Here is a 21361-nt window from a genome sequence, read left to right on the forward strand (position 1 = left end):
ACTTAGAAAGCCATAAAGTATAGCAATTATACAAAGATGATTAATTATGATGGGTAATATTCCATTCTACATTTCCATGATCATAAGATTACAGACAATGCAAGTCAGAGGGGAGGTAGTTTGTTTTAATGCTAGGTCGCTGGGACCCTTCAACTCTGCAATGGGTCCTCAAATAGTACCCAAACACTTATAAAACATTTAAGTTAGAAAAGAATCTGAGAGCCAGCATGGCATATTGGCTAGAATGCTAGACTCAGGTTAGGTTGACCAGAGTTGAGAGACATATTGGCTATATGATACTGGGCAAGTCATGGAATCTTGAAGCATTCTAGGTAACACTCTATAAGACTATAAGTTACAGAAAAGGTAATATTTCCTTCATTAGTAAAGGGACTGTCCCCATCTAGGAGTTTCTCAAATTAATGAAATCACAGGTCTAGTTTCTAACAATTTCTTAATTAATGATTTTTGGATTAGCTTAGATTGGAGACCAGAGGAAGTTTTAAGATACTCATACAAATGAGAGGACTGGGGAAAATTAAAGGTTAGGTAAAAAGAATTTGATGATACATGAAAATCAGGAACTGAGAATTAAAGCCTTACAGAGAGATATTAAATGCTGTTCCAGTGAGTCAACAGAAAAAATTATCGACAGAGAATTGCTTAAAAATAAAATCCATATTATTTTCAATTCCATACATATATATACATACACATATATGTGATGATTGAAGTCTATGCCTGAGTTGGATATATATACATAATTATATCTATGTCTATATACATAATATATACAAATATGTATATGAATAAGGCAAATGATATGTATGTGAATGTATATATGTATTATATATACACACAAACATATATATAATATGTACATACGTTATATATATAAAATTTGCCTTATCAAAACCTTGAATGTTTCATTCATTTTCCTGAGAGTTTAAGCCACGTGTAGTGTTACTACTTTGAGGGAGAGGGGCATTTTGTTGTTGTTAAATCACTTTTTAGTCATGTTCAACTTTTCTTGAATCCGTTTGGGGTTTTCTTCACTAAGATGTTGGAGTGGTTTGCCATTTTCTTCTCCAGCTAATTTCACAGATGAGGAAATTGAGGCAAACAGAGGTAAGTGATTTGCCCAGGGTCACACAGCCAGTAAGTGTCTGAGGCCAAATTTGAGTCTTCCTGACTCCAGGCCAGGTACTCTCTCCACTGTGCCACGTAGCTGCCCTGGGAAGAGATTACAGTTCAGGTTCTCTTGGCTCCCAGCCTTTTGTTTAGGGGGTTAATAGCAATAGTGAGATCACTCTATGTTAGCCTTGCTAGTACTTTTTATTATAACACAGAACTAATAAGGCCAAGGTCAGGATTTCAATATCAGCCTTGTCCAGTTGCAAGGCCACAGCCTCTAGCTTTAAACTAAAAATGTTGTTTCTCAGAGGTGTGCCATGGTCACAAAAATTAGATGAATCACTGTATGTCTAACATCAGCACTGGGAAAATAACTCAAAGTGTATGCCCTGATGACAGTTCAGTATCATTATCTTTTTTAGATAACTTTATCATTAAAAGTTGAGTTAGAAAACAATTATATTCTTCTCATTATACTATAGGGAAATGGTGTTGTTATCATTGTACAACAGCATCCATGTTGTTATTATTGTTATAGGGAGAGAGCATTTTTCTTAGATCTTTTTTGATTTAATTAAAATCTATTTTATACATGGGAAAACTCAAATCTGTACCTACAAAAGAAAGTTCATACCAAGTCTATGATTGGATCTAGAATGGAATTGACTGCAGAGGGCAAGTTCTTGTTTTTTTTTTTTTTAACGTTGTCAATATTCAAGTTAAAAATTCTGTGATTCAAAGTCATCTTAGCAGCAGCAGATTGACAGAGTAACTGTGAACTATTGAAAATGTAATTGAGGTCTGTCTGGAATCCTTTTTCTGCATTTAAATGCTCATGCTATGGGACTTTGCAGTGATCCCCTTCATCATAAAGTAGTTTTTAGTGGGTCTGCCTGGGTTTTAGCGGCTTTATTTACTATTGTTTCCAGAGGATCACAGGATTTGGAGCTCCGTGGGATCGCAGAGGCCATTTAGTCTAACTCCCTTGCTTTCCTAATGAGGACATTGAGACCCAGGAAGGTTAATCGATTTGTTCAAGATTATTATTGCACTTAGTAATTGTCAGGGGTGGACTCAGGTCCTCTCACTCCACAGGCAGTGCTTCACTTTTTATAAAGTATCAGAGGATATGTTCCTACAAATATTGATATGGACCTGGTATAATGGAAAGAGAGTTTTCCTTTAGAGTCAAGGGACCTGAGTTCAAATCCCACTACTGATGATCATTATCTGTGTGGCTTTGGGCAAGTTATTTAAGCTCCCTGGGACCAAGTTTTCTCATTTGTAAAATGAGGGCTGGGATTCTTTGACCTCTGAGCTCCCTTCCAGATCTATACCTATGATTCTATGATATAGAAAGGCATGTATATTAAGAAACATAAGATTATATACCATTTGGGATATACACATAATACACATACATACATATACATATATACATGTATATATGTATATATATATATATGTATATGAAAGAAGAAATTTGTATATGGTATTGGGAAACACTCTAATGATATAACATTACCAAAAAAAATGTGACTAGGTCAAGTTTAAGCACAAAATTTCTTTTTTTTTTTCCTTTTCAGTCCGGAAGGATATAGTTCGTATCCTCTCTGATCTTGATGTGGAAGTTAAGGACATAACTGACTGTTACGATGCTAAGTGTTTCCTTCAGCTCCTATCCACTGAAGATCTTTTTGAAAAGACTAGTAAGGAATTCCCTATGGCAGTTGAAGTGATAGAAGGACCTCAAGGGAATCCATTGGCCAGTGGCTTATTACAACCTGGAAAAACCATTGTCATCCACAAAAAATACCAGGCATCAAGGATCTTAGCTTCAGAGATCAGAAGTGATTCCCCCAAAAGGCATTTCTTGATTCCAACTAGCTATAAAGGTAAATTCAAGCGGAGACCTCGGGAATTCCCTACTGCCTATGACCTGGAGATAGTGAAGAGTGATAAAGAGCAGCTCCACGTGGTAGCCACGAAAGGCTTTGATTCCCCTTATGAGGAGTTGTCTTCTGTGTCTGTGGGGGACCAGTTTTTAGTTCAGTGTTCACAGACCACTGAAGTTCTGTGTAAGGGGATCAAAAAGGAAGTGGGTGTTCTGGCTTGTGAAAAAATCCTCAAAAAGGCCTATGAGCCTGTTCTTTTACCTCTGTACATGGAAGGTGGCTTCATAGAAGTGATTCACGACAAGAATCAGTACCAACTTTCCAAGTTGTGTGCTCAATTTCGCTTGCCTTTCAATGTCAAGGTCTCTGTGAGGGACCTTTCTATTGAAGATGACATTTTGGCTGCCATACCTGGCCTGCAGCTGGAGGAAGAGATCACAGATTCTTATCTGCTCATCAGCGACCTCACTAACCCCAGTGAGAGCTGGGAGATTCCTGTCAGCCGCTTGGGCATGTCTGTCCAATTGGTCAGCAGTACAGTTGATGTCATTGATTCATTTCCAGTCCGAACCATTGTAGAAGAGATCAGTGAAGAACAGTATTACATGATGAGGAGGTATGAAAACCTAGCCTTACACCCACCACCTCGGCCCCCCAAAAAACCCTCCATAATGGAAAGGAAACCAGATTTTCTTGCTCCTCACAAGCTAAATATCATGGATCCACCAAAGTCTCCCAAGGTAGGCCTTTGTTCCTTTAACTTATCCCTCGAAGCATCTACTGGAGGAGACTTCATTGCTTGTCTTTATTGAATTTATTTTTTGCTTACTTGCCTTTTCTTCTTGCCATATTTGAAATGAGGCTTTACGAGGCACATTAGAGGAATGAGCCCCTACAGAGCATAAGCTGCTACAGTCATGTATTTAGATGCTTAAACACGGGATGTTGTGTGAGGTTTCTGCTGAATTAGGAGTAACAGGGATGGCATTTGTATATAAGGACTCAAATTGCCATTTCAATGGTGGTTTTGGTAATTATGAGTGTTTTATAAGGTATCTTAACAGCAAATCAATTTCATTCTGGAAGCACTGAGTGTTTTCATCTAGGTAGTGTAGTTTTAATACTTTATCTAGGAAATGAGCACACAATAAACTCCACTGCTTTTGGGGTAGCCGGTAGCATAAGCAATAACACTTGTCTTCATTTTGTTTTATGTTAGGAAAGATGGAAAATAGCTTGGCAAAACTGTGTGCAGAAATGGGAACAGCATCTGCCCACATTCTGTCTGTCTTAGCCAGAGCTGTTATCGTTCCCTCTTCCATTCAAAAACAAAATCAATAAAATTGCAGACAGTTTGGGATTGTTAGAGTCAATAGTACCATCAGCAACTTCAAGATTTTCTACTAGAGCAACTTCATTCTTCCCTGAGCCAGTTGCCCTTTGGTTTTTGCCTGGATGTTGGTTGAAAAGAATTTAACCTTTAGTTTATCATGAGAGAGATTGGTGCCCACTTTTAGGCTGTAAAGCCATAGAAGGGGTAGAGAGCTTTAGTCTGGCAGATGTTGTAGAAACAATGAGCATGACAAAGAGATGGAGGTGTTTACTTTGTTCTTCAATGATAGCCTCAGGCTTTAAGAATCTGGATACTGAAATACATTTAAATTCAATTGCCAAGATTATATTCTCATCATATGTAGGAGAGATCTTAGAATGGATTTATAAACTCTTCTGGAAAAATTGAACCTGTAGGAATTTTCTATGCTTAAGAATGTTAGGTGGATTCCTGGCTGGGTGACAGTTTTATCCCAAAGAATGCTGATTAAGGGATTATTGTGAAACTGGGGGGAGGTCTCTAAAGCCTGCAGGACTCTGTCCTTGGTCCTTGAATTGTTCAACATTTTCATCAATGATTTGGCAGAAGGTAGAGAATGAAGGCATGCTAATCAGATTCATACATGGCAAAAAAGCTGAGAGAGAATTATAGGCTGGATGACAGAATCAGGGCTGGAGATGACTTCACTCAGTTAGAATGATGGACCAAAATCAACAGTAATTTATCAGTAATAAATATGATGTCCTACTTTTCATTTTGAAAAAAAAATGTCATATGAATATAGGAGGGAAGTGTCTTGATAGCAGTTCACATAAAAATCCCCTGTAAATTTAAAAAGGACTGATGAATTTTTAAAAACTAAGACTATGATTTCATTGGAGTAAGGCACTTCCAGTGGGGAAATTCCTTCCCCAATGCAGAACTTTACTTGACTTTGTAGTCTATAGTCTTAGAATGATGCCTGCAGAGGTTGTGTGATTTGTCCAAGGTCATATAGAAAGTATGTGTCAGAGGTAGGACTTCAACCTAGGTCTTCCTGACTTTGAAGTTTTCTCTCTATTCACTATTCCACTCTGAGAATGGATAGACACTACCTTAAACTGTCTTTTTTAATGTAGAATGAAGTTTGCCCCGATTAAAGGAGATAATTCCCACTTGTCCTGGGTGCTGGCAAAACCAGATCTGGAGTCATAATAAAAAAATTAAGAGCAACAGCAATAATAACTAGCATTTATAAAGTGCTTTAAGGTTTGCAAAATGCTTTACAGATATTATTTCATTTTATCCTCACAGCAACCCTAGGAGGCAGATGTTATTATCATCCTCAATTTTTTTGGTTGAGGAAACAGACAGGCGAAGGTTAAATGACTTGCCCAGGATCACACCGCATTAAGTATCTGAAGCTAGATTAAACTCAAGTCTTCCAAGCTCCAGATCTAGTGCTCTGTTCATTGTACCACCTAACTGCCTCTGAGTCATATGTCTAGTTCTTTCTTTTTTTGGCCTATACAATTTTTTTTATTTTATTAACAGTTTATCCTTAATTTATGATGTTTCATTTTGTATTTGTTTACAAAGCAAATTATCCACTAACTTCTATGAAAGGAAATATATCTTGCAGCCTTGTTAAGGGAAAAAAATATTCTCAGTATTTTTTTTTCTTCCTATAGTCTCAATATTCTAGTTCTAAGCATAATACTTTAGGAGAGACTTTGACAACATCGGGGTGGGAGGTAGGGGAGTAATAGGGGAGTAATAGTAATAGTAATAAATAATACCTATTTTTTCTTCTCACTTTAGGGTGAAAACAGTTAGAAAAGAGGAGAGAAATCATAGAGGGCAGAATAACCATGAGTACAAATGTAGGAGGAGAGGGGTCTAGCTGTCACTCCTGTGAGGTTTGAGAGAGAAGAAGGTGAGCCTAAGACCGTAGTGCCATAGCAACAGGATGGGGGTGGGAACTGCACGTGATAGGAGATTGGTCACACTGAGGAGGAAATCCAACCCCTTCCCATACTCTCCTATGCAAGTACCTGGAGCACCTTTTGCCTCAAACTTTTATTGCTCGGGGTGGTAAGAAATCTTAAAACCACATCATAAGAAACCAAGGAATATTAGAAAAAGAAGGGATTTTAGAGGTCATCTAGCCCAATGCTTTCATTTTATGGGTTGAGGGAATTGAGTCTCAGAGAGATAAAGTGACTCACCAGAGGTAATACTGTAAATGGAAGAAGGATGTTATAATGGGGATTTATTTTGTCTCTTAAATTGGACTAGATTCCTGCTGAAGTTCTTTCCAACTCTCAAATTCTGTGATTTGGGGAAGGGAAATCAACCAAGTCCTGTAACTTTATAAATCCAATGCACTTTCTATTGTCATAAGGGAAACAGCCAAGTGAGCTAAGGATACTTAGTTTGCATGGGATAAGATTTAGGGGCACATAGCAACTGTCTTCAGACACTTGATAGGTTATGGCCTTTTGGATGAACTTAGGTATTTTCACCAGAGCACTGAACTAGGACTAAAAGTCAAAGTCACAAGGAATCATATTTTTGTTCAATATAAAGCCAGAACTTTCTTTAAATTCTTAGAATTTAAGTAGCCCAACAATTGAATGAGCTCACTTACAAAATACTGAGCTCCCCATCTTTGGGGAATGTATACTTTATGAATTATGAATGGTAGGCTTGTTGATAAGCTTCCTTTTAGAGGAATTTGCTACTTGGAAAATCAACCACTTCTTATTTTTAACAGTAATATTTAGAAAGCCTAACATCTTTAAAAAAATCTATTTTTCCCTAACATACATACATGTTCATGTACACACACACACACAGATACACACATACATGTTTGTGTTTGACCCCATTGAAATTGTAATGCCACTTGCTTTCAACATAATAGAAAGGACCATTTTAATGTGTTGTCTGTCCCCAGAGAAAGCCATTTAGAGAAAACCCTTAGGATTTTGGATCGTGTTGTGAATGCAGTTTCAAGTATGGAGATTTTTTCCCCCTCTAAAGATAGTCAGCTTTTAAAATGCCTCATTACACACTGAGAAGAGAGTTGCAGATGCCTCATTAACAGAAGTTTACTTTTACCTTCCCAATGGGTCATTAACCTTATTAGATCATTTCTTGTGTTATTAAGTTATTGGGCAGATATATGAGAAGTCTGAGTGAACAAGTATCTAAAGGATACTGAGCTCTGGTCAAATCTTTACCATATATTATTTATATTACCTTATTTATTACTTCACAATTCATAGAATCACAGCATTATAAGAGACTTTAAAGGTTATTGAATATATCCTCTACAATATCTCTGGCGATTTGGTCACTCTTCCTTTGTGTGAAGATGTTCAATAAGGGAGAAACTAAGACACTTCCCAAGGCAGACCAGTCTGCTTTTGGACAACCCATTGCACTGAACAGCAGCAAATAAACAAAAAGAAAAATTATTTCGTATTCATAAAATAGATGAACTTTATAAGATTTTGGTCATGGTTTTAGATAAAGCTTCAGACTTTGTCTATCATCCACAATTTTCATTTGAATCACAGTTTCCTATTTCAAAAAATTATTGAAGAAAACAGTTTCTCTAATTCACTAAAACCTTTGCTTTTGATGGTTTCCTGTTGTAATTTTCCTGTGTAACTTCCCTTTTGAGGGTTCAACAGTAGTCCGCTGGAATGTTTCGACTCTGCTTGTCTAAATATTGCTTTTTCTCTGTTGAGATTTCTTGATGGAAACATTTATTCCTTGTGCTTCTTACTGGACACAACTAAGTTTCTAGGGCAGAAGTCCAACTATGAATCCAAGAAATAGAACTTGAGTGGCTCATTAGGCCACACAACATTATAGGCTTTGAAAGTAAAAATTTATTGATGTGTTTACCTCAAAGTTTCCTAAAATATTTTGTTCACTTTAAAAACTGGCTTAAAAGGCAGGTCTGTCTGCCTCAGTTTCCTCAATTGTTAGATGAGGATAATAATGAAGCTACTTTTCAAGATTGTTGTGAAGGTAAAATGAAGCTGAAAGACCAACATCTAAGTCAGGAAAAGAGGGAAGGAAGGAAGGAAGGAAGGAAGGAAAGAAGGAAGGAAGGAAGGAAGGAAAACCATGTGCCAGGCATTGTGCTAAGTGCTTTATAAACATCTCATTTGATCCTCACAACAACTTTGGGAAGTAGGGTCTGTTATTATTCCTCCTTCTCTTCCTCACTTCCTTCCTCCCTCTCTCCCTCCCTCCCTCTCTCCTTGTCTCCTCCCTCACTCCCTCCTTTCCTCCTCCCTCCCTCCCTCCTTCCCTTCCTTCCTTCCTTCCTTCTTTGTTTTGATGTTGGCCTTTTAACTTTATTCAACTGTTTCTTAAAATATTAATCTTTCATCACTTTCCATTACTTGAGATCTTATAACTGTTATCTCTTTGAGAATTGATTCTTAGAAATTTATCTTTTTATTTATTGGGGAGATTTATTTTTCAGATAAAGAAAATCTGCATAATTTCTATTGCCTTCATAATTTTTTCATCAAAGTTTAATTGACATCTTAGGACTGGTTGTTCACTTGCCACAATTTCTTTCCTTGAATCAATTCTTTCTGTTGAAGCCAATGCTTTTTTTTTTGATAGTGGTTTTTCTGTCTCCCTTTTCATAAATAAAACATCAGTATTTGGTCCACTCAAGTTGTAATCCTAGAAAGAAGCCAATCCACTTAGATCATGATAGATATTCTCAGACTCCTTTTCATGCTTTAATGAGAAGTTTAATATTTTGAACATACCTTCTTGCAAAAGAATCTATCCTTTTTAAGCTAAAAGTTAACCTTGAATTTCAGATGTTAAGATCATGAATGAATTATTAAAAGAGGACCTGAAGATAGAAAGTTTCCTTCAAATGGGCAATCACCATCTTGCTTCTATCTTATCTTGTTGTATCATCTCATTGTTACATTTGAAACAATTAATCTTCTTAATCCAAGTTACAAGATTTTCATAGGTTGAGAACAGGCAGTTTTTATTTTTCTTCTGTGTAAAACAGATCTTATAGCATATGGTGGATGTTGATATTGAATGGTATGCTTAGAATTGCAGGTAATAGTTAATATATTTGTTTAGCAAAACAGTCAGTTATTGAATAGTGTTTTTGTTCTCTTCAGTTCACAGGGATAGGGGATCTAACCTCATTTGATTTGACCATCCATGCTACCTATTATCCTTTAAGTCAACTTCCCAGCAAAATTCATTGAGAACATTTAGGAGCCTCTGTTTCTCTTACTTGTTTCTAAACTTTTGGCAATCTTTTAGTCTTATTATTCACTTGAAATTACCCTCTCTATAGTTACTAATGATATCTAATAGCTTTTTTTGTCAATCCTCATCCCTTTTGATTTCTCTGTAGCAACTGTTGCTAATGATCACTTTCTCTTCTTGGATAATTTCTTTTCCTTAGGTTTTCATGACACTGATGTCTCTTCATTGCCTTTCTACCCATCTGACCACTTTTCTATCTCTTTCCTAGATCTCTATCCATGTTACCGCCCCCCCACTCCCCCGGCCAATCTGTCAGTGTCACCACAGGCTCTGTCCTTTTTTCCCTCTATGCTATCTCAGCTCCCATTGGTTTAAATATTATCTCCATGATTCTCAGATCTATATATCCAGCTCTGGTATCTCTGCTAAGCTATAGTCTCAAATCACCAACTGCCTTTTTAGATGCTTCAAACTAGATATCACATAAGAATATCAAGTTCCATATGTCCAAAATAGAACCCTCCCCTCTTCCCAGCTTCCCTATTACCATTGAGAGCACCAACAACTTTCTAGTCACCCAGGCTCACAATTTTTGTGTAATCCTTGACTTCTCACTCACCCCACATATCCAACCCATTGCCAAATTTCATAGTTACTAACTTCATGACATCTTTAGTATACATCTCTTTCCCTCCCCTCTCATCACTTATCACCTGGACTATTGCAATATCATTCCGGATTGTCTCCTTGCCTCAACTTTCTTGCCACTCCAAAGAATTCTCTACTCAGCTGCCAAAATGATTTCCCTAAAATGTAGGTCTGATCATGTTGACTCCATGCTGAAAGAACCTCAGTGGTTCCCTGTAACCTCCATGATCAATCAGATATCAAGACCTCTGTTTGGCATTTAAAACCTCTTATAATTTCATTCCCTCTCCATTTCTGGCTATCTTGTACTTTACTCCTCTCCCTGACCTCTACAATGCAGCTACACTGGCCTAGTTGCTGTTCTTCGAGCAAGACACTCCATCCCTTGTCTCTATGCCTTGCCACTGGCTGTCCCACATGCTAGAAATTCTCTCCCTCTTCCCCACCCCTCACCTCATAATTTCCCTGATTTCCTTTAAGATTCAGCTCAAATTCCACCTTCTTTAGGAGGCCTTTATTAGTCCCCCAGTAATATACTCTAGCATCTACAAGGAGCAAAACACTTGAGAAAACAGGACTAGAAATAACAATTGTGTTCAGCAAATACCTCACATAATTTCACTATTACTGAACATGTGTGAACGTGTCTCAGTCTGGCCTGCCATGTTGCATATAAACAGGGATTTCACCCAGAACACAAGAATCTAAATACTGATTTCTCATTATCCCTCCTCAAACATAGCATTCTTTATTATTGCTTTACTATGTATAATTTATATTAAAATAAATAAAATATTCAATATTGATGGATGATAGACAAATTACATTTACATTTTTGAATTTACCATCAAAATATTAATAAAACACCAAAAAATGAATTAAGAAGTTTTTTCCTTATATCTAGCCCCAAACTATCTCTCTGCTACTTCTAATCATTGTTTCTAGGTCTACCTCAAGGTCGACAATTGTCTTTTGCCTTTCTTTTTATCTTCTTCAATTAGTACAAGGCCAGGTACTTAGTAGGCCCTTAATAAAATGCTTAGTGACTGACCGGGGCAAAGAAAACAAGCTTATTTTTTCTTCCCTCGGTAGTCTTTCAAATGATCCCCTGCCTGTCCTGGAATTCTTCTCTTCTAAATGTTTCTAGTTCCTTAAATTATTTTTCAAAAGATTTGGTCTCTAGCTGCCTCAACAGCCCTGCTCCCTTTTTTTCTGGCCTAGCTTCATGTTCCTAAAATGTGGCATAATACTGAAATGAATACAATATTCTAGATTTGACTCTAGGTCAGAGCACAGTAGGATGATAACCTCCTATGTTCTATATACTGTGCCTTTCTTAATGTAGCCTAAGATCAACTTATCTTTTTTTTTCTTTTGGTTCCTGTGTCACGTGACTGGTTTTTATTATACTTATAGCACATTAAAACTCCCAGATCTTTTTTCATACAAGATGTTTTCTAGTCACACCTTGTCAATCCAGTTTTTCTAATGTAGATTGAAAAAAACATACAAAAGACTTTATAATTATTATTTTAAAATTTCATCTTATTAGACTTAACCCATCAGCGTAGTCTTTTTTTGTATCCTAAGTATGTCACCCAAGGTTTGATTATTTCTCTCAGGTGTGTGTCAACTATCAGTTTCATAAGCATATTATCTATGCCTTTATCTACATTATTGATGAAAATATTGGTAACACAGGGCCGAATATAGAGCAGAAATCCCCTTATTAAATGATGCCTACTCATCAATGTCACATTTTGGGGGTCTGGTGCTTTAACCAGTTTTGAATCCAATTTACTGTATTATCATCTAGTCCGTGTTTCTCCACTTTGTCCACAAAGATGATATCAAAGACTGTCAAATACTCTTCCAAAACTGAGTTGTATATGCCTACTACAATGTCCTGGTCAACCAGTTCAGCAGCTCTGTCAAAAAAGAAAAAAAAATCTAGTCTTCCTGTTTCAATTAAACTGTGCTGGCAATTTGGCAATTAATCATTGCTACCTATTCTAGGTGCTCACAAACCAACTCTTTAATAATAATAATAAATATAATAGTAATGACAACAAGAAGTATAATACCAACATATTCTAGACTTTGCTAAGAGTTTGTCAACCTCATGGTCAATCCTTTGTAGGCTCCATATTTTCCTTTTTTCTGAAAATTGGGATCAATGTTCTTTGGCACCTCTTTCATTCTCCATGACTTTTTGAAGATCAGTGATAGTAGTTTGGTCATCATATCTTCATTTAGAAGCTGTTTTTGAATTGTAGGAGGTATTTCACTCAAAACTTGTAACTTGGACTCACTGGAAAAGGAAGGGACTTTCTTAATGTTACTTTACTTATTTTGGGTTTCAAGGCAAGAGTAATCATTTCTTGTATCCTTTTCAATCCAAAGTTCATTGTTCTTGGTGGAAAAAGAAGCAACATAAGGGATAAGTCATTTTGCCCTCTTTTTGCTATCTGTTATCATCAGTCCACCTTCCTAGAGCTGAGGTCTTATCTCTTCTTTGATCTTCCTTTAGCCTCAACATAACTACACCCTTCTAGTTTGTTATTCTTTACCAGTTTCCTCTCATTCTGAAATTTAGCCTTCTAAAATTATTCTTTCAGGATCATTTTGTGTCTTTGCATTCATCCTATTATTTCCTGCCTTTGCAGCTGTCTTTTATATGTCTCTCTCTCTTTTTTTTTAAAGATAGTTGATGAAATACTTCTGTGGTCTTTTTTAAAATCTTCCCTTTCTCATCAGAATCATTGTTTATTAATTTAGAAAGTTTTAGAAATTTAGCTGAATCCTAATCAGGGCAGAGTGACTATGGATTTTCCCAAGAGGCCAATGTCTGGAGGAGTGAGAGTAGGCATACTTCTTTCCTTTATTGATCCTCTCTGGCTCTATGTAGCCCTTAAGGGGTACTGTACCCCACTAGAGACAATTTTCTCCCACTGCCATGTCTCCTGCTTGCTGCTTCATTCTACTTTCTGATCCTTCTGTGGGTAAAAATTATTGGCCATGCTAGAGGGGCTGGAGGTAGACTCTCTTGTGGGATGGGACAGCCATTTTCCTGGTGTGACTATACCTGCCCAGGGCATATTATCCTTTGTACCCCTTCTCCCCAATCTCCACTTAACTAAATTTGCCCTGGGTGCCAGAATTCCTAGTTATAGAACTGAAAATAAGAACCCATGTGAAGAGGTTAAAGAACATAGACCAGTTATCATAGAAGGCTGAGGACTGATTTCATATTTATCTTAAATCTTTAAAGGGATTAAATTAGCATAAGATAATAAATCACCAGTATTCATCTTTGAAAATGACTGAATAAATGCCAATATACTAGGGCTGAAGTAGGAGGGATTTAGACTAGCTTTTCCCCGAGTTTAGTTGTAGTTTTTCAAGGCATAAAGAGGGACCATACTCAACTGATCTGAGTTTGTTGACAGTATGGATGCAAAATCTCACTGCCACCCAGAGTCCCAGTGTTGCTTTGGGTTCTAAGAAACAAAGTAGACTATGTAAGAGTCCCCAACAATCAGCCCAAACTAGAACTTTTGTTTCAGTAGAAAGAGCACAGAGTTTGACTTCAAAAAGCCAAGGTGGTTATCTCAGTTCTGTCTCTTGCTGACTGTGTTAATGTTAGTGGAGTCACATAACTTCTCTGTGCCTCCGTTGCCTCATCTGTAAAATAACAGATTTGACTAGGTGGCTCCTTGGGTCCTTTCCAGCTCTTATTCTGTGATCTTTTGATTTACAGTCTTATGATTCTCAGTGGCCAGTTCAAGATTAGAATCTATAGGGTTTTACAAAGGCTCAAATCTAGGGAAGGAAACCCTAAGTACCTTCAAATAGCACAATCAGGAAAGGATGAATAAAGGGGCTTGTAGAATTCCTTTGGTGTCAGAGCCTGTGCTTAATGAATAATTCAGTTATTCTCTCTGGAGAAAAGGAATGCAGTATAATCAGACTACATTAGCTATAAGGAAAAATATGTTTCTAATAATGACAGTTGTTGTCCATCTAAAAGCTCGTGAAACCTGCTCCTATGAAAGTTTTGCAGAACAAGATATATGCATATCTATTTGAGGAGAGCAAGAGAAGGGTTTTGCATGATGCTGTCTGAAAATTAGAGTCTGGATTGGATCAGGGAATCTCCAAGCCTAGCTCCAAGGCTCACTTGGCTGCTTTTAGCTCTCCTTTGTTCAGATGAATATGTAATCAGATGAACAAGTCTTTGTGAAGAGAAACAATGATTTTGATGGTAGTAGTACAAATAGATGAGTGCTATAAATTTAAAACAGACACATAGTGTGAGTTTGAGAATACCAGTTGACCCAGCAAAATCCCTTCTAGGATGATATTGTAATGAACAGTAAGTACACTCAAGATCTGGATGTCTATAAATTCTACTTCTTCTCAGTAGCAACATTTTAAAGGGATAGATGGAAATCAATTCAAGATGCCATTATTAAGTGCCTACTATGTGCCTGAAACTGTTTCAAGAGCTAGGGATGCAAAGAAAGAACCCCCCCCCCAAAAAAAAATAAAACCACCAACCCTTCTTTCTCTCAAGGAGCTCTAATGGGGAAGACAGTATGGAAAGAACTATATATAAAAGAAGATATGTACAAAATAAATTTGAGATAATCACAGAGGGAAAGCAATAGCATTAAGGGGGACTAGAAAATGCTTCTTGTAGGAAACGAGATTTTAGCTGAGACTAGATGGAAGTCAAGAAAGCCAGGAGGTAGAGATGAGGGGGAGAGATGGTGAGAATGCATAGAGTTGGGAGATGGGCTATGTTGTGCCAGAAAACAAAAAGAAAGACAGTGTCACTGAATCTCAGAGCACAGGTAGGGGAATAAGATTCAGAAGCCTGGTAGGAGATAGGAGAAGGGGCAGGTTATAAGGGGCTTTAAAAACCAAAGGATTTTATATCTGATCCTGGAGCTATATTTATATTTATTATATGTTATATATGCTAGTAACTAGAAGAAAGAAATAAGCATTTATATTTTTGTTGTTTATACATTTTCCATTGTGTCTAACTCTTTGTAACTCTGTTTAGGTTTTTTTTAAATTATTTTTTTTATTAATTTTTTTTTATTTTAGTTTACAACACACGGTTCTACATAATTTTGAGATCCAGATTTTCTCTCCTCCCTCCCCCTCCCTCCCCAAGACGGCATGGAATCTCATATAACTACCATGTATAACTTCGCATTGAATTAATTTATACACTAGTCAAGTTGTGGAAAAGAATTATGACCAATGGGGTGAATCATGAGAAAGAAGAGACAGAACCAAAAAAAAAAAAACCCAAAAACCAAAACAAAAGAGAAGAAAAAAGGCGAGCATGGAGTGTGCCTCAATCTGCATTCAAACTTCACAGTTCTTTCTCTGGATGAAGATAGCATTCTCCATTGTGAGTCCCCTGGAGTTGTCCTTGCACCTTACGTTGCTGAGAAGAGCGAAGTATGTCAGGGTTGGTCCTCACAGAATCCATATATCTGTGGTTGTGTACAATGTTCTCCTGGCTCTGCTCCGCTCACTCAGCATTATATCGTGTAGGTTTTTCCAGATTGTTACGAAGTCCGTATCATCCCCATTTCTTATGGCACAATAGTATTCCATTACTTTCATATACCACAGCTTGTTCAGCCATTCCCCAATTGATGGGCATCCCTTTGATTTCCATTTCTTGGCTATCACAAAAAGAGCTGCTATAAATATCCTTGTACACATGGGTCCTTTTCCCGCTTGTGTGATTTCTTTGGGATACAACCCTAGAAGTGGTATTGCTGGGTTGAAGGGTATGAACATATCTACAGCCCTTTGGGCATAGTTCCAAATTGCTCTCCAAAATGGCTGGATCAGCTCACAACTCCACCAGCAATGTAGCAATGTTCCAATTTTCCCACATCCTCTCCAGCATTTGTTATCCTCTTGTTTTGTTATTTTAGCCAATCTGACAGGAGAGATGTGGTATCTAAGAGTTGTTTTGATTTGCATTTCTCTAATCAGTAGTGATCCAGAGCATTTTTTCATATGTCTATAGATAGCTTTAATTTCTTCCTCTGAAAACTGCCTGTTCATATCCTTTGACCATTTCTCAATTGGGGAATGGCTTGTATTCCTATATATTTGGCTCAGTTCCCTGTATATTTTAGAAATGAGGCCTTTATCAGAGAAACTAGTTGCAATATTGCAGTGGTTTGTCATTTCCTTTTCCAGCTCATTTTACTGATGAGGAAACTTGAGTCAAACAGGGTTAATTGACTTACCTAGGATCACACAGCTAGTGAGCACCTGAGGCTGGATTTCAACCCAGGTCTTCCTGATTCCAAGCCAGGCACTCTCTTCACCGTGCCACCTAGCTGCTCCAAAGCACTTATATAGCACCTACTATATGCCAGACACACTGAGCTCTACAAATATTATTTCACTTGATCCTCACCACAGTCCTGAGAGACAGGTAATATTCTATTATTATTACCATTTTATAGTTGAGGAAACTGAGGCAAACAGAGGTTATGTGACTTGCCCAGGGTCACATAGCTACTAAGTATTTGAGGTCACATTTGAACTCAGGTCCTTAACTCCAGGCACAGTGCCTTCCACATCTATTATATTTGACACTAGAATTTATTGATTAGGAGTATGACGTGATTAGATTTGAGTTTTAAGAAGGCCAATTTGACTGTTGGAGGATAGATTATCAGAAAGAGAGCCTTGAGTCAGGGAGAAAGCAGAATGACTCAAGCTGCATTCCAGAAATGATTTTTGGCCTACTACAGGCTGCTAGTAGGTGAGTCTGTGTCAGAATTCCTTTCCACTAGCTTGAGAAGCATATGCTCACAATGGGGGCTTGGATTGTCAAAGATATATATGGCTTTGACTGCTAAGTGCCACACCAGAGAAATGTAACTCTTGCACTCTGATGAAACAGCCTATAATCAGATAGGGAAAACAAATGTGGGATTGGAAGAGAGGGTATTTCAGTCTCTTCTGAGATTTCAGTTGGGACCTGAAAACTGGCATATGAGAAACATTGCCTAGCCACTTCAAGCCCCAGAGTACAGTTTGTCACCTGAGTTTCCAAATATTGATCAGACAAGAACCCACAAAGGAACGATTAAGGCATAGAGTTAAGGAGACAGTTATTCTGTGTTCAGTAGTGGGGAGGGGTGTGAAAGACTTCTAGAACCCAAGTTGGAGAAAGAACTGAAAAAGGGAGCTTATGGTTTTCTATTAGGGTCTGAAAGAGCAGCTCTGCAGCTGCTGCTTGTGTTAGGGAATCACTTCTGATTGTTTGTGACAGCAGAAGTAGCTGATAAGTGCCAAAGACAGAAATCCACAGTCTCCCAGGCATTGTCCAGACCTTTGGAGCATAACACTGTACCCACCAGACTGGCATTTACAGGCTTTTAATCATGAATGCTCTGTCATCTCTGGCAGTGGTTTTGTTAACGAGCTGCTGAATGAGTCATCCCTGCGTCTGAATGTGTAGCAGGTCTGGGATTTGAATAAGGTCTGATGTCTGCCCCAAGCTTTAGGATCTTCTCTTTACTTAACATCAAAGCCTGTACTTTTGTCTTCCCTGTGATTGCAGGAAAATGTACTCTTACATGACCAAGTGTCACCAAAGTATTTCTGTTTTCTAGGGGCAGATGAAGATTCAGGATTTGGGGTTCAATGTCTCATAGTAATGAGAATCGGAATGAACCAATCTCAATAAATAAGCCTTTTTAAGAAATATCAGGATCATTGAATTAAGAGCTGGCTTGGACCCCAGAGGTATTTTAGCTAAAGTCAACAAGCATTGCTCAAGGCCTTACATTGTTTTAGGCACTGTGCTAAGCACTGGAGATAGAAATACAAGCAAAAAGACAGTATCTGCCCTCAAAGAGCAGGGGAATGGGGAAAATCAAAGGTAAAAGGGGAGATGAAAAAGAGGTAGCAGGTACTCAAGGCATCATGGTGGTAAAGTCTAGAGAGTAAAGCATGGCTTTACTCAGCATAGAAGTTTGGGGAGAAACTCACTAATCCCATAGGAATGAGGTAAAGGGACTAGATCTGTGATTTCATCAGTAGGGGAATTCTGGCATGAGGAACCTCTATCTACCAATCTGGATAGACACTTTATCTGCAGCTAAAACTCTTAGAGACTGCCTACAGACCTAAGAGGTTAAGTGACTTGCTTAGGATTACACAGTCAAGATGTGTCAAGAGTTAGGACCTGAGGCCAAGCACCCTATCACAACTTCTCCTTCCCCTCTAATTTCATACCTCCCATAATAGCATAAATTTATACAGTACAAGGTGTCCCAAGAATCTTAATTCAGGCTTTAAACTTTAGTAATTTAAACCTGCACTAAGACTTTTGGGACATGCTGCTCTTTAAAGTTTAGAGAATTCATTTTTCCAGTAGTAACCTCATAGAGGCAATTAGTATAATTATCATTACATTCATGCAGTCATTCAACAAGCATTTATTACTCATGTGCCAGGCACTTGGCTAAATGCCAGAGAAGCAAAAACAAAAAATGAAATTATTCCTGCCCTCCTGCCACCCAAGGAGTATGCATTCTACATTCTTTCCTTTTATAGATGAAGAAACATAGGCCCAGAGAAGCTGAGACTCATTCATAGTGACAAGATCAAAAAAAGTGTCAATCTCAGATTTTCTGAATGGAAGTCCAATATACCTCCTATAGGGTAGCTAGGTGGCATAGTGGATACAGCATGGGGCCTAGAGTCAGGAAGACCTGAATTCAAATCTGTCCTCAGTCACTTACTAGCTGCGTGACCCTGGACAAGTCACCTAACCCTGTTAGCCTCAGTTTCCTCATGTATAAAATGAGCTGGAGAAGAAAACGATGAGCCACCGTAGTATCTTTGCCAAGAAAATTCCAAATGTGGTCGTAAAGAGTTGACACACCTGAAGTGACTGAATAACAACAACAGCATCTTCTATATGAGAATTCTTTCTTGATCTCCAACCTCTTCTCTCCTTGGTTTCTTGGGCCTCCTCCACCTCCCAAATGACCTTGTATTAATTTTATATCTATTTTGTATATCCTTATAGGTGCACACATTTTTTTTCCTTAAGGACAGGACCTGTTTTATTTTTGTCCTTGTACCTTTAGTGCCTGGCATAGTGTATGTCACATAGATGGTGCTTAATAAAAGGCTTATTACTTCCTTGCTTGATTTTCACTATAGCTATGCCCTTGAGTCATTAAAAAAGAGAGGTTATGTTATTATTCAGAATGTTCAATTTAATAAGTCAGAGAAGTGTGTAATTGATTTTAGGAATGTTTTCATACAAAACAATAGATTTGTTGCTTAAGGAGTAAACTTTAGAAGTTTGTTTGTTTGTTTGTTTTTAAATGTGTTTGTTTTTTGAGACTGCATCTCCTTATCTCACCCAGACTGGAAGTGCAGGAGCTATATTCAGGCCTGATTTCATCGATGATCAGCATCAGAGCTTTGACATGCTTTCTGATCTTGGCCCATTTGTCCTTTCTTAGGAAGCCTGGTGGCCTCCCTCACTGTACTGGGGCTAGATTTAGTACAATCACTGAATCAGCTTAGTGAATTGAAGATCTGAACTCCTGAGCTCAAGCAATCCACTAGTTTCAACTTCCTTAGTAGCAGGAATAACAAGAGTGTACCACAACACTCAGTGGTAAGCTTCAGTTATCTGAAAAACTCAATCTAATGACTTTTCCGAGTCTTCGCACATAGTAACAGAGTCAGTATTCAAACCTAGGGCTTCTGATTTTCAATAGAATACTCCATCAACGAAGTGCTCTTTCTGCCTATTTTGGGGAGAGCGTTATTTCACACAGGTAATGGATGGTAAAAAGGAGATAATGACATCTTTTTAAAAAATGATATTTGTGCTTATGTTGCCTTCATTTTCAAATATGTATTCTCTTCCTCTCCTACCTATAGAGCAATACCCCGTAGGAAAGAAAATTGAACAATGAAAAAGAAAAGCAGTTCAACAAACTAATTACCACATCAAATGAATGATAGTAATTGTACTTTTTGCACTAGAATGTCCCATCTCTGTAAAGAAGGGAAGGGGGTGTATTTTCTCATCTCTTCTTCATGTCAACCAAAGTCATTATAATTGCACAGACTTCATTTTCTATTTTTAAATTTTTTTTCTGTTGATACAATTATAGTTATTGTGTATATTATTTTGCAGGTTCTATTTTCTTTACTTTGCATCTAGTCATATGTCTTTCTATGCTTCTCCCTCTTCTTTATATTTACTGTTTCTTATAGTAATGTCCTGTTAATGTATGACAATTTGTTAAGGCATTCCAAAATTGATGGGCAGTTACTTTGTTTCTAGTTCTTTGCTACTATAAGGGGTAATGCCACTTATAAGACAAAAATATTAGGTAGTGTTGAGCCACTATTATTTATTTCTGCTGAATAGTATGTGATGGAAGCAAAATAGCAAGACATTGGGAAAACTTCCTGACTATAATGGTAAGGAGATATTGGTTGATATTGTCAAAGGGATTTTTGTTTGTTCATTTTCTCTGGAGATTTAAAGAACACAGTGGATTGCTATCTCTGTGCACCGATTAAAGTAGAGTGCTGCCTGCAAACAACTGAATGAACCCTTTCCATTTGTCCCTTTATACATCCATGGGGATATAGCCTCAGAGGCTGAGTGGCAGTTCTCAGGCACATGCTCTGACCTTTTAGAGGGAATGAAGGCTTTGGAGAGTTCTCATACCATCACAAGGGAACCAAAATCCCCGAAGACCAACAAATATTTCACAAGTATATCTGTGTGTATAGAAGTAGGTGTCTGAGAAAGAGACTGTACAAAATCTTGTAGAACTAATTTTTCCTCTTTTCCCAATGAGATTCCAAAACGACCATGTGGAGTATGGAAATATGAGAGAGTTGAGATAGTAAGAGTGTGACTTTTCCTGTGTCATGTAGACTCACACTTAAGTGAGCAAAATTTTCTTCTGTTCCCTAATTGAACGGCACCTGAGAGACTTTGTGATTTCTGTCTCAAAAGACAGAGGATGCTATCAGTTAGGAATACATTAAATATATT

General features: G+C 37.6%; 1 protein-coding gene across 2 annotated transcripts in view; it reads left to right on the top strand.

The window, feature by feature from the left end:
• Positions 1-21361, top strand: part of THEMIS (thymocyte selection associated) — a 220509-nt gene that overhangs the window by 97996 nt on the left and 101152 nt on the right. For both annotated transcript variants that reach the window (XM_036767981.1, XM_036767982.1), the window contains exon 4: positions 2721-3769. In XM_036767981.1, the coding sequence (XP_036623876.1) occupies positions 2721-3769 (1049 nt within the window). The remainder of the gene's footprint in view (positions 1-2720; positions 3770-21361) is intronic.

Source organism: Trichosurus vulpecula, chromosome 7, assembly GCF_011100635.1.
Source record: "Trichosurus vulpecula isolate mTriVul1 chromosome 7, mTriVul1.pri, whole genome shotgun sequence".
NCBI lineage: Eukaryota > Metazoa > Chordata > Mammalia > Diprotodontia > Phalangeridae > Trichosurus > Trichosurus vulpecula.